We start from the raw sequence: 18106 nt of genomic DNA on the forward strand, positions 1-18106 counted from the left end.
CTATCTTACTTTTGTTTCCCTTTCCTGAGGAGATATCTGAGAAAATATATTGCTACAAGCATTGCCCAAGATGTTACTGCATATGGTTTCTTCTAGGACATTTATGGTTTTGAGTCTAACATTTAAGTCTTTAATCCATTTTGGGTTTATTCTTGTGTGTGACATAAGAAGATGGTCTAGTTTCATTTTTCTGCACATACTTGTCCAATTTTCCCAATGCCATTTATTGAATAAAGTATCTTTAGCCATTGTATATGCTTTGTTCCTCTGTCAAATATTGACTATGAAGATGTGGGTTTATTTTTGAACTCTATTCTGTTCCATTGATATATGTGTCTATTTTTATGACAATACCATGCTGTTTTGATTACCATAGCCTTATAGTAGAGTTTGATATAAGGTAGTATGATTCCTCCAATTTTATTCTTTCTCAAGATTGCTATTGCTATTTGGGCTCTTTTATGGTTCCATATAATTTTTTTTGAAATATATGTTCTAGTTCTATGAAATACATCATTGGTAACTTGATAAGAACTGCACTGAATCTCTAGTTTGCTTTGGGTAGTATAGGCATTTTAATGATATTAATTTTTTTCTATCCATGAGCATGGTATATGCTGACACTTATTTGTATCTTTTTCAATTTCTTTTCTTCAATGCCTTATACTTTTTCAAGTACTGGTTTTTTATATCCTTGCTTAAATTTATTCCTGGGAATTTCATTCTTTTTGAAGCAATTGTGAACAGCATTATTAATTTCTCTTTCCGATAGTTCATAACTGGTATATAAAAATGCAACTGATTTTTGGATATTAATTTTATACCCTGCTGCTTTATAAAATCATTTATCAGGTCTAATAGTTTCTTGGTGTGATATTCAGGGTTTTTTATATACAGTTATCATGTCACATACAAATATATGACACTTCTACTTCTTCCTTTCTGATTTGGATGCCTTTTATCTCTTATTCTTGTCTGATTGCTGTGGCTAGGACTTCCAGGGCTATGTTGGATGTGAAAGGTTTAAGCAGATGTCCCTATATTGTTCCCTATCTTGTATCCTAAGGGGAGTGCTTATAGTTTTTGCATATTGAGTATGATGCTGCTAGTGGATTTGTCATATATGGCCATTATTATGTTTAGGTATGTTGCCTCTATTCCCACTTTGCTGAGAGTTTTTATCATAAGTGGTGCTGGATTTTACCAAATGCTTGTTCTGCATCTATTGATATGATCATGCGGTTTTTGTCCTTCATTTTCTTTTGTGATGTGTCACATTTATTGATTTGTGAATGATGTACCAACCTTGCATTCCTAGAGTAAATCCCACTTGATACTGGGGAATTACCTTTTTGATGCATTGCTGCATTTAGTTTGCTAATACTTTGTTGAGAGTTTTAGCACCTATGTTCATCAGAGATATTGGTCTATAATTTTCTTTTTCTGTAGAGTCTTTATCTGATTTTAGAATTGCTTTGTAAAATGAGCTTTTAAGTCTTACATTTTTTGGACTAGTTTGAGAACAGGTGTTAGCTCTTCTTAAAATGTTTTTGGTAAAATTCACTTGTGAAGCCATCTGGCTCTGGCTTTTTTTTTATTATTACTCTTTCAATTTCATTAGGTATAATCTGTCTATTCAGATTCTCTGGTCCTTCCTGATTTAGTTTTGGAAGACTGTATGTTTCTAAGCACCTATTCATTTCATCCAGGTTGTCCTATTTGTTGGCATCACAAAGGTTATTTTAAGGAATGTTATTTCTCATATAAGCAAGCCCCTTCCCAGAATTAGCTACCTCAAGCCTGCAGACGTTTTTAGAGTATAAAAAGGCCCCTTGCCCCATGCCTGATAGAAGGTGGTCAGATAAATGGAAAAGGAGAGGATTGGGATTATGGTTCCCAGATTTTGCAAACAAAAACACACTGCCCAATTAAATTTTGAATTCTAGATAAACAACAAATAATATTTAGTATATTATACTTGTATTAAAAAGTTATTCCTTACGTCTGAAATGTAAGTTTAACTGAGCGTACAGTATTTGGTTGGGCAACTGGCGCTTGGGCTCCTTTCCCTTGTCCACAGAAGCATCCCCACCTCCCCTGCCCTCCACTGGGCTGGCTGGGCGCCGCTCATCACTGCGGAGGAGATACACCGCCCTAGATGAGCCTACCGAGCCCAGGGCAATGAACTAACCCTCGCTGGGCTCAGGGAGCCTGGTCGCCGCTGGAGATCTACACCAACCCCAAAAGTCCAAACTACTTTTGCCGCAGAACCCTACCGAAACCGAAGAAAAGACTCTCCCGAACTGCGCGTGCGCCTGACGCATGCCAGCCGCACACTTGACGCACGCGTAAACTCTTGGCCCCGTCGCATCTCGTCGCTAGGCAACGAGTGTGCGCCTGGAGGGCGTCGGAGGAACTCAGCAAACGCTAATCAACCCTGCGTCAGGTGAGCGGAGCGCGCGGGGCTGTGGTGGGAGAAGGAAAACGCGAAGTAAGGAAGAGGGGGCTAGCGGGTGGGTGAGCGGAGATTGCACTGAAAGGAAGGAGAGAACGCGCGCCCAAGAGGAGGGGTCGTGAACCTAGAGCTGAAACTTGCACCTTAGAGGCTGTAAGGAGGGGCTGCGGAAAGAGGAAAGATCTGGGAGGTCCGCGCGCAATGGGAGAGGTAAAAGGACTGCGGGCTCATGGTGAGAAACCTAAAAGGACTGCCTGTCTATGAAAACACCCCCTNTTTTATATCCTTGCTTAAATTTATTCCTGGGAATTTCATTCTTTTTGAAGCAATTGTGAACAGCATTATTAATTTCTCTTTCTGATAGTTCATAACTGGCATATAAAAGTGCAACTGATTTTTTATATTAATTTTATACCCTGCTGCTTTATAAAAATCATTTATCAGGTCTAATAGTTTCTTGGTGTGATATTCAGGGTTTTTTATATACAGTTGCCATGTCACATACAAATAATGACACTTCTACTTCTTCCTTTGTGATTTGGATGCCTTTTATCTCTTATTCTTGTCTGATTGCTGTGGCTAGGACTTCCAGGGCTATGTTGGATGTGAAAGGGGAAAGCAGACGTCCCTATCTTGTTCCCTACCTTGTATCCTAAGGGGAGTGCTTATAGTTTTTGCATATTGAGTATGATGCTGCTAGTGGATTTGCCATATATGTCCATTATTATGTTTAGGTATGTCGCCTCTATTCCCACTGTGCTGAGAGTTTTTATCATAAGTGGTGCTGGATTTTACCAAATGCTTGTTCTGCATCTATTGATATGATCATGCGGTTTTTGTCCTTCATTTTCTTTTGTGGTGTGTCACATTTATTGATTTGTGAATGATGTACCAACCTTGCATTCCTAGAGTAAATCCCACTTGATACTGGGGAATTACCTTTTTGATGCATTGCTGCATTTAGTTTGCTAATACTTTGTTGAGAGTTTTAGCATCTATGTTCATCAGAGATATTGGTCTATAATTTTCTTTTTCTGTAGAGTCTTTATCTGATTTTAGAATTGCTTTGTAAAATGAGCTTTTAGGTCTTACATTTTTTGGACTAGTTTGAGAAGAACAGGTGTTAGCTCTTCTTAAAATGTTTTTGGTAAAATTCACTTGTGAAGCCATCTGGCTCTGGCCTTTTTAACTCTTTTATTACTCTTTCAATTTCATTAGGTATAATCTGTCTATTCAGATTCTCTGGTCTTTCCTGATTTAGTTTTGGAAGACTGTATGTTTCTAAGCACCTATTCATTTCATCCAGGTTGTCCTATTTGTTGTCATCACAAAGGTTATTTTAAGGAATGTTATTCCTCATATAAGAAAGCCCCTTCCCAAAATTAGCTACCTCAAGCCTGCAGACGTTTTTAGAGTATAAAAAGGTCCCTTGCCCCATGCCTGATAAAAAGTGGTCAGATAAATGGAAAAGGAGAGGATTGGGATTATGGTTCCCAGATTTTGCAAACAAAAACACACTGCCCAGTTAAATTTTGAATTCCAGATAAACAACAAATAATATTTAGTATATTACACTTGTATTAAAAAGTTATTCCTTACGTTTGAAATGTAAGTTTAACTGAGCGTCCAGTATTTGGGCAACTGGCGCTTGGGCTCCTTTCCCTTGTCCACAGAAGCATCCCCACCTCCTCTGCCCTCCACTGGGCTGGGCGCCGCTCATCACTGCGGAGGTAATACACCGCCCTAGATGAGCCTACCGAGCCCAGGGCAATGAACTAACCCTCGCTGGGCTCAGGGAGCCTGGGCGCCGCTGGAGATCTACACCATCCCCAAAAGTCCAGACCACTTCTGCCGCAGAACCCTACCAAAACCGTAGAAAAGACTCTCTCGGACTGCGCGTGCGCCTGACGCATGTCAGGCGCACACCCGGCGCACGCGTAAACTCTTGGCCCCGTCGCATCTCGTCGCTAGGCAACGAGTGTGCGCCTGGAGGGCGTCGGAGGAACTCAGCAAACACTAATCAACCCTGCGTCAGGTGAGCGGAGCGCGCGGGGCTGTGGTGGGAGAAGGAAAACGCGAAGTAGGGAAGAGGGGGCTAGCGGGTGGGTGAGCGGAGATTGCACTGAAAGGAAGGAGAGAATGCGCGCCCAAGAGGAGGGGTCGTGAAACTACAGCTGAAACTTGCACCTTAGAGGCTGTAAGGAGGGGCTGCGGAAAGAGGAAAGATCTGGTCGGTCCGCGCGCAATGGGAGAGGTAAAGGGACTGCGGGCTCCTTGTGAGAAACCTAAAAGGACTGCCTGTCTATGAAAACACCCCCTCTCCGGATGACACCTGGTCAAAGGAGCAAATCACTTTAGGCTCCATGGCCCTGTATTTTCATGACTTTGCACCTTTGCACTTGCGGGCAACTTCTGCTTTGGTTCCTTTCAGAATCAGCTCAGGTGCCCTCGCCTCCGGGAAGATGTCCAATCCCAGCCAGGCCAGAGCCTGAGAACTAGGCAGTCTTCCCTGGCCTAGTTTTGTGTACAATACTCTGCTAAAATTCCCCATGTTTTGTTGTAATTCATGTGCAGTGCAATGCTGGGCAGAAACCTCACTGATCGTTGGCTGACGTAAGTGTGGAACTGAGCACTGGCAGGTGGAAGGGCACGTGCCCTTGCTTGGGCTCATAAGCATTAGAGTCCTAGCTGATTAAATCAAGAAATATTTACTGAGCACCTACTGTGTGCCTAGCACTGTGAATAGAGTGTGAACAAAGAAAATCTTCATGCATATTGACCTGTTTTACTGAGTGCGAGGCCATGAATAGGGAACACCAGTCTTTCATGCAGACTTTCCCAGGAGCTCTGGAAACTCTCCCCAAATAGCTCTACCCACTTGGTGAGTGTGTCCTGAGTTGGTGTGGGGTGAGCTGTGAAAGCATCCCTTTGCCCCCTCCCTCTCCAAGCCTCGAATTGTGGTTCTGTTATTGTGGCTCAACTGTCTTGGCAGCAAGCCTTGCTAACTGTCAGATCAACAATATTTCATTGAGACCATTGTTGAAAGTCTGCAATTTGGAGCAGATGCTTTGTCCAGAAAGGGTTTGCCCACACTACACAGTGTGGCAGCTCGCCCATGTGCCCCCTCCCCACCAGCTACCACCCAGGACTAGGAGTGGAGAGACTTCCTGGGAATGCAAAATTAGTGATTCTATGATCGAGGAAGGGCAGTTCTACAGTGATAAGGGCAAAGTGGATTTGTAACTTTGAGTCACCTAGGGATTTCGTTATAATGTAGACTGAATCTGTAGGTCTGGTGTGGGGTTTGAAAATCTTCATTTCAACAAGCTCCCAGTTGATGCAGTGCTGCTGATCATGGACCGCCCTTGAGCCGGAGAGTAGAAGATCATTTCTCCTGGTGCACTGATTCAGGTGGGACATAGATTGGCAGGAGGAGACAAGCTCTGCAGCCATTCCCACCCTCCACCTGAGGGGGAGGAAGAAACTTTACCCTCAAGGTTCTTTCAGCTAGTCTAATACTTCATTAGACATGGGACAGATTAACAAAATAAATGACCAAATTTAATTTCATCATATGTATGGGAACCCTGCACACATGACCCCACATACATGAGAGGTTCAAAGACAGAAAGGGAAAATGAGGTATTATATGACATTCTGAGCTAAGGATCACTTTGGGGCTTCAGAGGAGAGGTAGGTCATTGCAGGACACCAAGAAGAACAGATGTTCAGTATTTAGAAATTTTCCTGGCCCTTGGCATAAGGTTAAAATGTTATCTCTGACAATCTCTTATTATGGGGAAAGCCTCTACTTCCAGTTCTTCTAGGTAGTTGGGGGGAGGGCATAGACATTTCTCTTGAGACTGAAAGTCTTGGTTGCCTTTAGCTCAAAGCAATCTGCATATCACAGAGGCACACCCTGGGCTGACTCATTCTAAATACCCCAACCTTAGTGGTTTCAAACACACATTTACCCTTTTATAGTTTTTGAAGTCAGAAATCCAAAATGAGTCTTACAGGGCTAAGAACAAATTGTTGGCAAGGTTGGTTCCTTCTGGAGGCTCTAGAGGAGAATCCATTTCCCTGCTTTTCCTGCTACTGAAGGCTGCCCACGTTCCTTGGCTCATGGTCCTGAATCACATCACCTTATTTTCCCTCTACTTCCATCATCATGTCTCCTCTGTCTGACCTCCTCTGTCCCTCTTATAAAGAACATGTGATTGCATTGTGCCTACCTGTGTAATCCAGATAATCTCCCCAATCATATTCTTTAATCACATCTGCAAAATCCTTGCCATATAACATATTTCACAGGTTCCAGATATTAGGATTTGGACATCTTTGGGAGCTCTTACTCAGCCCTACCACGCTGTACACTTCCTAAGAACAAGGACATTGTCTTACTCACATTTCAATGAGCACAACCAGGAATTTGACCTTGATGCCATTCTGTTATATAATCTACAATTCACATTTGATTTATCCAATTTGCCAATAACAGTGTCCTTTGTAGAATTTTTTTTCTTGTCCAGGTCCAATCCAAGATCATGTATTGCATGTAATTGTTATGCCTGTTTAGGCTCATTTTATCTGAATGGTTCCTCATCTTTTTTTGCCTTTCATGACCTTGGCATTTTTAAGAGTTCAAGTCAGTTGTATACCCAGTTGGGCTTTGTTTGGTATTTCCTCAAATCAGATTCAAGTTTTGCACTGGGAGCAGGAATCCACAGAAATGTACTATGTCCCACTAAGAAATATATCACATCAGAAGACATGTGACGTCACTGTCTCTTATTGATGATGTTTACTTTGATCACTTGGTGAAGGTCGTGTTGGCCAGGTTTTATCCCATTACGTTTCTATATTCCCCTTTGGATTTAATATAATTTCTGGGGAGAAACTTTGAGACTATATAAATGTTCTGTTCTCTGTCAAATATTCACTGAGATTTAGTATACATTGATGATTCTGGCTTGAGTTTCTCTATGGTGGGTACAAAATAGCGATTTTTCAGAAAACTCCATTATTACTTGCCATCTCTCTCATTCACTTACTTGTTTTTATATGGACTCATGGATTTTGTTTTACTCAATCAGTTGTAATCTATTACAGTCATTATATATTTTGATGATTAAATTGTGCCAGATTCAGCCAGTAGTGGTCGCTGCATGCTGGTTTCTGTGTCCTCAACCATTTTATTTTTCAACAATTTCTTTCTGGGACAACAAAATGCTTCAGGTCTATGGGGTTCCTACCTCAACCTTGGAATTAGCCTTTTCTCCAAGGAGCCCTGATTCCTTTTAAGTAGTGGCAGGTATTTAAAGATAAATTCTGTGTGCTCAGTGTGCTGTTCATTGCTACTAAGGTGTTTTTGCTTCTCGGCCTTTGCAGTGGGAAGAGCTATGAGATAATATATTTTTTTCTATATTCATATCTGTGTATCTATTTATCTTTCCTTCCTTAAACTGCATAATGCCTCCAGAAAATGTTAAGACCGGATCTAAGTCTTTATTAGTCACTTTATTATTAACTCTTTTGGAGTTAAAGCACATAAACTTCAGGAATATGGCGTTAGTCAGGAATAGGTGAGGGGCTAGGCCATTTCATATCACAGTCTTCCACTGTAATGGCAAATATTTATTAAGCACTATATGCCAGGATTAATGCTTTATGTGTGTTTATTGTCTCCTTTAATCCTCACAGTTATGAAGCACATACCTTTGTTACCCTTTTTTACAGATGAGAAAACCAAGGCTCACAGAGACTGGTGACTTGCTGAAGACCACACAGCTAATAAATGGCAGAAGCAAGACTGGAACTTGGTCTGCCTGATACCAGAGTCTGTGTTCGTACTGCTGCACTGTGGCATTACTCCTATTTGTGGTCCAACTCAGGCTGTACTTCCAACCCTTGAACTCTCATTAGTAGTGACTCCAGGGCCATCAACTCAACCTAAAGTAGCTTCTTGCTTAAAAAATAGAGAGTGAGTATTGTGTGAAGTGCTGGCAGAGTCCCTGACCAGCAGTAGCTACAATGCCTGGCATTTTCCCTCCCTATTAGTCCCAGGGCCTCTCAGTGTTACCTTATGAAATAAGGAAGCTTGTCTTATCTATGTCGTAGATGACTGTTGCTTCCAATCTCATAACAGCATAGCTTTCCAGGTACTCAGAGGCCCTCTTTGGACCCATGCCTGCTTAGTTGTTTCCTTTCCTCTCAAAAGTAGAAATATGTGGGTAAGTGGAGGCCTCCCATCCAAGTACTAACCAGGCCTGACCCTGCTTAGCTTCTGAGATCAGGAACATTCAATGTGGTATGGCCATAGACGTGTAAGTGGAGGCTTTAACCACATGTAACCAGCAATCTACAAAGCTCTTGTCATGCCTGAACTCCTCTGGGACCTGGTGTTTGACCTAGGAGAGCTTTAGGAAAAAATCCGTTTGAATGTAAGAGCTACTGGTATGTATGTATTTATTGATTCTTGGAGAAAAGTAGGGTACAGAAACCACTCATATTTATCCTGATATGAATCCTAATTATGAAATGGGAAAAGCCAGCATTCATGTTGCCTATCACTACCAGAACCAATAAGCAGACACAGGGATTGAATCTTTATGGGTGCTTTATTCAGATGGCTGGTGATCTGAGAAGATGGTGGGTTATGTACCCTAACAGACCATCTTAATTTCCTTTCAAGCCAGCCTTTTTTATAAAGAGGAAAAAGTGTAGGCAAGGGATTTGAACTTCAGGAAAGCTGCAGTCTGGCAAATTTCTCTAACAGCCTTTCATCCGTTGACTAGTGATTTTCTATCTGGGTCCTGTGTCCTTGGATGATATTCTTTATCTGTATCTGGGCATCAGGTTGTCTCTCCCTGGAGCACAGTGGCTCATATACCATCTTGATTGCTTATGGTCTCTTCTTTAGCACAAAAGTTCAATTGGTCATTGAGTCAATTGAGTCCTGAGTCAGGGTGGGCTGTATTTTCAGTTCTTGAAACAATAGCTTTTTACATGCATTAACTGCTAAGCTTACTGACTATTACCAAAAACTAAAAATTTCCAACTCTTGAGTTCCCTCATCAATTGGTTAGAATGTGTCTATTTTTAAAATCAAATTCGGTTTTTAAAATAGTGTGACTCTTTTGATGTGTCTCAAGCCCACAAGATGGAAACTGACTACCTGAAGAGATGCTTTGGAAGTTGCCTTGCCCAGGCACTGGCAGAGGTGGCAAAGGTTCGACCTAGTGACCCCATAGAGTACCTGGCTCACTGGCTTTATCATTACAGGAAGATCACTAAAACAAAAGAAGAGGTGTGTGTATATGCACGGATCAGTTTGCGGTGAGCGGGTGTGGAGGTGGGGGTGGTTCCAGCTTTTCCAGAGTAATCTAGGATCCAAGGCAGAATTCTGGAGCTGGCCTGGGGAGTTTTTTTGTTTATTCAGCTTGTGAGGGTGATTTAGGCCCAGATATCCTAGAAGCACAGGGAGTTTAGGTGGGGCTGGCTGAAGAAGGAGTCAGACTCACATGACTGATGGAATTGGTGGTTTTTGAGCTATTAACTGCCTAAAAGCTCATTAGGAGAGCAGACTCAGCACACCTGAAGGGCCAGTCCCAGGAACTGAAGACCTCTTTATGCATGCTTCCCTAGGGCTAATGTGATTGGACTCTGTCACTTTACCCCAGAATAGGCAGGAGAAGATCCAGTTGAAGGAGGAATATGATAATAGCCTCCAGGAAACCAAAATGACAGAAATGCTGAAGCAAGAAGAGTATCAGATTCAACAAGAGTATGAAAAGTTGACACCAGGTAGGGAGGAGGAGCTCGGCATTTGGGTGCATACATTCCAGTGATGGACACCAGGAAACCCAGAGTCATCCTGGCCACAGTGCAAAATGTGCTGAGGCCTCCATTAGCCTCCATTTTTTCTGTGTTTATATGTCAATAAGATCATAGCCAGTGGAAAAAGAAAATGTTTAAAGGTAATTCCATTTTAGATTTCAGGAAATACTTAGATGTTACTGGTTTAAAAAATTCATATTTAAAAAAATCTAATATGTCACTTGGAACAAATACATATTTTTTTATAATTACTTAAACACTTTTATTAAAACACACATCAAATTTCATGTTTTCAGAGGAATTTTGGAGAAAATAGGGCTTTATAAAATGTCAGTAGTTTTTCTTTTAAAAAATGGACACATATATATAGTCTGAAGAACATAGTGAATACATGTTAAAACAACACAAAGAAACATATAGAAAATTAGGTTAACTTGAAGGCAAACCAAATTCACCAGGCCTTTTATATATTCAAATTATGTTTGCAATAAAAAGTTTTAGTATCATAATTTAGAATAACATAATAATCTAGATAATAGATTTTGAAAGTTTTACATTTACATTTAATTCTACTTGTTTAGTGGTTATTGCTATTTTTCCATGTTTTGTGCAAATGTGTTTTGTAAACTTTTATGATAAAACTAAAGAATTGTGGGGTTTTTTTAGAAAGACTTTCTAGAGAATTGTGTGAATTATTTTTAATGAGACAGTTCATTCTCCTACAGTATTTTCATTCTGCTTTTAATTTTTGAAGTATTTTTTGTTGATTGTTATTACAGTTTTCCCAATTTTTCCCCTTTACCCCCCTCTACCCTATCCCCCCAATCCTCCAGCCTTCCCCTCACTTAGTTCATGTCCATGAGTCGTACATATAAGTTCTTTGAGTCCTCTGTTTCCTTTACCATTTTTTATCTCTCCCAGTCTATTTTATGCCTACTAATTATGCTTCTTCTTCCCTGTATTCTTTCCCCCTTATTTCCCCTCCCCCACCTGAAATGACTCCATGTGATATCCATTTCTTTGATTCTGTTCCTATTCTGGTTGTTTGGTTAGTTTTTGTTTCTATTGTTTTTCTTTTCTGTTAGGTTCATTTGTTGATAGTTGTGAGTTTGTTGTCATTTTACTGTTCATATTTTTGGTCTTCTTTTTCTTAGATAAATCCCTTTAATGTTTCCTATAATAAGGGCTTGGTGATGATGAACTCCTTCAGCTTGACCTTCTCTGAGAAGCACTTTATCTGCCCTTCCATTATAAATAAAAGTTTTACTGGATAGAGTAATCCTGGATGCAGGTCCTTACCTTTCATGACTTTAAGTACTTCTTTCCAGCCCTTTCTTGCCTACAAGGTTTCTTTTAATAAATCAGCTGATGTCCTAATTGGCACCCTTTTGTTGGTAACTGTGTCCTTTCCTCTTGCTGCTTTTAAGATTTTCTCTTTGTCTTTAATCTTGGGTAACTTAATGATGATGTGCCTTGGTGTGTTCCTCTTTGGGTCCAACTTCTTTGGGACTCTCTGGGCTTCCTAGATGTCTATTTCCTTCACCAGATTGGGAACGTTTTTTCATTATTTGTTCAAATAAGTTTTCAATTTCTTGCTCTTGTTCTTCTCCTTCTGGCACCCCTATAATTCAGATATTAGAACGGTTTAGGTTGTCCCAGAGAATCCTCAGCCTCTTTTCATTGTTTTGGATTCTTGTTTCTTCATTGTGATCTGGTTGGATGTTATTTCTTCCTTTTGTTCTAAATCGTTGCTTTGAGTCCTAGTTTCCTTCCTGTCACTGTTGGTTCCCCGAATAGTTTGCTTTATTTCATTTGGGGTATCTTTCATTTTTCAGCCAAGCTCAATCAGTTCTGTGAGCATTTTGATGACCAAGGCTCTAAATTCTGCATCAGATAGGTTGGTGATCTCCTCATCGCTTAGTTCTGTTTCTGAGGTTATGCTCTATTCTTTCATTTGGGCCCTATTTCTTTGTCTTGGTGCAGCTGATAGGTTGTAAGGGGACAGGGCCTTAGGTATTCACCTGGGCAGGGCAACCTTCTTTGCTGTGCTGTGGCGCAGCCTGTGGGGGAGGGGCCAGAGAGGGAACAGCGCTGCTCACCTGCTCATCTGTAGCACACCTTTCTATGAACTCTGTGTGAGACTGGGAGAAACTCCCACTGCGGACACCCCACAGTCTTCCGCGTCACTGTGGTTTTTCTGAGTTGGCCTGCGTGGTCCATCCACACCTTACTGGTCTGGTTGCTCTGGTTGATTTTTTCTTTAATTCCTTGGTTGTCAAGAGTTCCATGCAGTTTGATTTTCTGGTACTTTTGGTTGTTTGTTGCTTTTAGATTGGTTGTTTTACTCCTTTTGGTTGTGCAAGGAAGTGAATCTACCTATGCCTCCATCTGGGCCAGAACTCCAGAACAAATAGATTTTTATACAGGATCCTTTGAGCCCTTTTTAAAAATTATTCAAATTTTTAAAACATTTTATTTATTTTTAGAGAGAGGAGAAGGGAGGGAGAAAGAGAGGGAAAGGAACATCAATGAACGAGAGAAACAACCGTCGGTTGCCTCTTGCATACCGCCAGGGACCTGGTCCACAACCCAGGCATGTGCCCTGACTGGGAATCAAACTGGTGGCCTTTTGGTTCTCAGGCCAGCACTCAGTCCACTGAGCCACACCAACTAGGGCAAATTATTCAGTATTTTTCAAAAGCCAAACGTGGTTATCATTATATACTTCAGATATATTATTTTATTTATTTATGTATAAAGCCCCAGATGCCACCTCTGTGATGCTGTAATAGTGGTCATAAATGAATAACTTAGAATAGTTGGAAATAACTGAATATTCATTTGTCTGAAAAACTTATCTTTTGTCTCCATAATTTTTGCCACAATCTTCTGGAAAATGTGTCATTCTGTGTTTCTACAAAATACATGATACCCAGACAGGAAATTGACTTATTGGGCTTGAAATCTGACATCTTTGTAACTATCACTGCATCCGGGCATTAAAAACTTTATATAGTCTTATACAATTAGCTCGCTTTTGCTAGTTTTCAAAGCCCACTTTGATGAAAACATGAAAATATTAAGCTTATTTACATTTATATGGATATGCTCAGCTTTACTCATAAACAATAGATTTTTGAAAAAGTCTGGATGTTTCACAAATAAACAAAGATGATTTTATACTACTGTTACACAGTAGTCTTACCACCAAGCAGACTGGGGCCCGTACACGTGGCACCTTAGTGAATGACCCAACAATTAATGCTGGAAGGAGCAGGTCTTTTTTTACAACATTCCAACCCTGGGGGTGCTCCAAGCACCTCAGCTTGGAACCCTCCTTTTCCAAGAGACCAAGCACTTCCCATGCTCCCCACCAGGCCGCTAGCTGAAAACATCCCCCCAAGTTTCCTGGGTTCTTATCTGTACTGCAGTATTTGGAGTACCTTACCATGAGCCTTTCTATAGTAGTCCAGAAATCATGTGCTGTGTTACTCTGGATTGTGGTGAAACTCAGGAAAGGCACAGGTCTTAAAAGTCCAGGTAAAACCCAGGTGTAGCAGGATGGGATCTTGCAAGGAAGTCCTTTGCAGCTCCGGAGTCAGCTAAAGCAGGCACCGTCACAGCCACAGCATCTCCTTTCTGATTAGTCCAGGCCACATGGCCTCCTTCCTCACTGTAAACTAAGGGCTGCTTGCTTATTTCTCTCTTCTAAGCCCTATGGCAAAAATCCCTTACTGCAGACAGTATGTCTTCTCTCGCTACTACTCCCTGCATGGCCAAAAGCAGAGTGTGCCTGAGAGAGAGAGAGAGACAGAGAGAGAGAAAACAAGAGAGCTTCATCGATGCTATATAATCCCTTCTTCATGCTCTTCTACTCCCTTCCATGCCACATGGCCAAGAAAGAGAGAATGGCTGTGCTTGGGTTTAAATCCTCACTCTGAACTTTCTCCGTAACCCCATTTCCAAGTTTTCTTTTATGCTTTGCTAGAACAAATCTATTTCCTTTTTGTGCTTAGTCTTGAGCATGAAAATGGCAATATTGAGTTCTTGCCGTACTAAGTGTGTTTTACTCTCTGCTAGTGACTTCTTTGCTTTTTTTTGTTTTCTCTTTAGCCACTGATATCAGCAGCTAGTTCTACAAAGAAGACCATATTCATGTAGGAGAACACATAACTCCTTGAAAAGGAGTCCTGGAAGCAGGAATGCCTGCCCAGTACTTCTGATATGATTCCAGGAATGCCTCAACAGATTCCTTCTTCTGACTCATCTGGCCAGGCTGGCTAGAATGTCAAAACTCCACAAGAAGTAAATTACTAGGCTTTCAACATGAAGTACTCCTGAAATGCATCCTGGCTCCAAATCTCCTTCTTACGTTATCAGAAGGTGGATAATTCTGATGATGCTTCTCTCAAAGCTGCAAGTCCAAAACTTGGTCATCTAGAAGAGCTCTTACCTAAAGATGGTAACTGTATGGATTAAACCAAGATTTGAGGGGCTGTGGAAGGAGGTGTCTGCGGGGGCTCTCCAGCTCAAGTCCTGTTCTGATAGCTGTGAAAATTCCTTAATCATGTGGAAATTTGAATGAGTTATAGGATAAAATAAACTCAGTAAGGATTTAAAATAAATAACCGAACTAATGAGATATCCCCCCTCCCCGTGTTATTTATTTATGTATTTATTTTTGGAGACTAGGCAGTGAAAACATAGCTACGTCACATGATCATGTCTTTGCTTTACTAAACTTCGCAGTTAGGCCCTCCAGGTGTCACCTCTGCCCTAGACTGTACCCGTGTCACTGACAACACATATTTGGAAACAGCTCCAGTGTCAATGAAAGTGAAAGATTTGAACATTTTTTAAAATTATTTTATATCTGTAGTCGTTCACATATCATCTATATGCTGGTGGCTTCAGATTTATATCTTTAACCAAGATTTTCTTAAACTGATTGCCTGTTTGACGTCTGCTTGGATCACCAGTGGGCCTCTCAAAACTTAGTTTATCCGAGTGGAATCCCTGACACGCTCCCTGAACCCGTATTGCTCCCTTCTTCTGTTCGCTCAGGTCAAAACTTTTCGTTTCATCCTTTATGCTACTACTATTTTTTGGGTCACTCTGCATCTGGTCTTTTGGCCTTCTATTTAAAATAAAACCAGAACTCACCCACTTGAATGCCCAGGCTACCATTATCTATGCCTAGATTATTAAAATAGCCTGTTAACTGGTCTCCCTTCTTCTACCCTTGACCTTCTCCAGTCTATCCTTCTCAGTCTTCAAAGCCAGGATGATTTTTGTAAAACATCAGTCAGATCATGTTTCATGAGCAGCTTCCCATCGCAGTACTAGAAACATTCAAGGCACTGCCATAACCTGCCGGCCTCTGGAAGCTCTGCCTATTTCCCCATCACCTTCACTCTCCCTCCATATTCTCTCCACTTCAGATGCACTGACAAGGCATGGTCCCACCTCAGAACTTTTGCTTTCTTCCTTTTCCCTCTTCTTGCAATTCTCCCAGCTACCTATATACCTTCATTTCTGAAGATTCTCTTTTCCTCAGGTCTCTCTCAAAGGTTGCCTTTTCTTATTTATTTTTGTATTGCCTTTTCTTATTTATGTTTGTATCTATGTATTGTCTACAAAACTCAGCATGTTTCAGCACATAGACTATAATCATCCAATACAGACAAGATGAAGTTAAATCTCTTTCTCAAATGTACTCTTATTTGATTTATAAGTGGAAAAGATTTTCCTCAGGCACTACATAAAAGAGGGGATGGACTCACATGAACAAGTATAAAGGACACAGGGACAATAACTAAGGGTGGGGGGTGGAAAGGGGAGGGAGGCGGGGAGCATGGGGCGGGGGGTGGGCAGGGTTGGGAATATAAGACAGAAACCGGTACTTGAACAAGAATTAAATAAAAATTATATTTAAAAAAATTTTTAAAAAAAGAAAAGAAACTGTGGTCCCAATACTTCTGAAGTAAATCTCTAAGGCCCAAAAAGGAGCTTTTCTTTGAAAGCTTAGCAGGATTTGTACAATCACCCTAGGAAAATGGCCTTATTTTTCTTTACCAAAAATTGCCTTTTCAGTGAGGTCTTTTCTGGCTATTTAGATAGATATCCTATCTATACTTCCTATATACTATATACATCCTACCTGAACTTCCTATATATACACATATGCATCCTATCTGGATTTCTACACACATTTGATACCCTCTTCCCTATCAGTCTCCTTCAGTAGAATGTGAGCTCCATGAAGATTTATACAAGGGCTGGAAACTCATAGCAAATGTGAAAATGGCAAGCTAGCCATTTTTGATTGGCACAAGGATTTGTTAACAATTCCACACCCCTGACCCTTTCTTCTAGCCTAGGATTGGCTATATTATATGTGGATCCCAGTGCAAAATGAAAATGTGGGCTTTCCTGTTAAAAATTTATTATATATTTCATCATGGTGATGACAGAGCGTTAAACCGAATTTAACTGCTCTTCCAAATGCGGGCCCTGTGAGAGTTCACAGGTCACACATGCATGAATCCAAGCCCACTTCAGGCAGAGCTGCCTTCCACAAGCTGTATCTCTGATGGGGCCTTGGGATGGGCAGCTGAAATACATCAAAGGTCACATGACTACCCTCTCAAGGACAGGTGAGATCTCCCACTGTTCTCCAACAGACACATATATAATTGGTAATTTATATGGTAATTTCATATTTTGATATTTAACAACATTGAAAGAAATGTCTAAATTATTCACAGTAGTGATTTACAACTGAAGTGAATAGAAATGACTGATGGCTCCTTCAGACAGTCCTTCCTGGCCCTAGGGAAAGCCCTTGCCATAATGACCCACAGTCACTGATACTTCTATCCAATTTCTTCTAGTGTGCCAGGGCAGGAGAAAGAATGAGGATCCTCGCTTCTACATTTTAATATAGAAGACTGAATGGGTTAATTTTCTATTGGCTGTGTAACAATTATCCCAAACTTGTGGCTTAAAACAATACTAATTTTTGAATTTATAAAGTGTTTTTATGTATTGTGCTTTATCTCTCTTAAGAAATCATTCCCTGTCTCAAAGGTATGAAGATAGTCTCCTATGTTGTTAGCAAAAAGTTTTATCATTTTGCTTTTTATATTCAGATCTTTAATTCATCTAAACCCCATCCCCCCCACCCCATGCCTTCTTTCCTCCTTTTTGGTAAAGTATAAGGTAGAGATTACCTTTTCCCCCACAAAACAGATAACCAGTTATCTCAGCACCATTTATTGAAAATCCATTATTTATTGATTTGAACAGCCAACTCTAAGCCATGTATGTGTAGATTTCCTTCTAACCTTTCTATTCTATTCTATTTTTTAACTCATTTATTATTCACATTTCTGTAGATCAGAAGTCCAGGCAAGACTAAACTGGGTGTTCTGCTCACAGTTTCACAGACTGATATCAAGGTGTTGGCTGGGGTTACAGTCTTATCAGGGGTCAAGTTTCTCTTTGAAGCTCATTGGTTATTAGCAGAATTCACTTTCTGCCTCAGGAGAAACCTGGTATTTTCCTAAGCCCCTACCATACCAGCACCTCTCTGTTCCAGAAGGCCAGAATTCTGGCCTCAACTGCTGCTCCCAAATCATTACTCCCAATCCTCATCTTAGTTTTATTTATTTTATTTTATTTATTTATTTATTTTCAGAGAGAAGGAAAGGGAAAGAGAAAGAGAAGGAGAAAAACATTGAATTAGTTGCCTGCTACATGCCCCCAACCAGGGATCTGGTCTGCAAAGCAGGCATGTGCTCTCACTGGGAA

The 18106-nt window shown here is 40.8% G+C and overlaps 1 protein-coding gene across 6 annotated transcripts; it reads left to right on the forward strand.

Moving 5' to 3' along the window:
- Positions 1 to 2383: 2383 nt before the first annotated feature.
- Positions 2384 to 14938, forward strand: DYDC2 (DPY30 domain containing 2). 6 transcript variants are annotated; one of them, XM_037059444.1, is made up of 7 exons: positions 2389 to 2446; positions 5030 to 5068; positions 5783 to 5866; positions 8195 to 8277; positions 9610 to 9764; positions 10138 to 10261; positions 14408 to 14938. In XM_037059444.1, exons 4-7 carry the CDS (start codon positions 8253 to 8255, stop codon positions 14425 to 14427), a joined length of 324 nt encoding a protein of 107 aa, XP_036915339.1. In that variant the 5' UTR covers positions 2389 to 2446; positions 5030 to 5068; positions 5783 to 5866; positions 8195 to 8252; the 3' UTR covers positions 14428 to 14938. The 6 variants fall into 6 exon arrangements, with proteins under 6 accessions (XP_036915342.1, XP_036915339.1, XP_036915341.1 ...); XM_037059445.1 differs by lacking the exons at positions 2389 to 2446; positions 5030 to 5068 and adding an exon at positions 5100 to 5336; XM_037059447.1 differs by lacking the exons at positions 5030 to 5068; positions 5783 to 5866 and having other exon boundaries at positions 2384 to 2446.
- Positions 14939 to 18106: the final 3168 nt, after the last annotated feature.

This window comes from Sturnira hondurensis, unplaced genomic scaffold (genome assembly GCF_014824575.4).
Source record: "Sturnira hondurensis isolate 20B ecotype Veracruz unplaced genomic scaffold, ASM1482457v3 Scaffold0010874, whole genome shotgun sequence".
In the NCBI taxonomy this organism is placed as follows: domain Eukaryota; kingdom Metazoa; phylum Chordata; class Mammalia; order Chiroptera; family Phyllostomidae; genus Sturnira; species Sturnira hondurensis.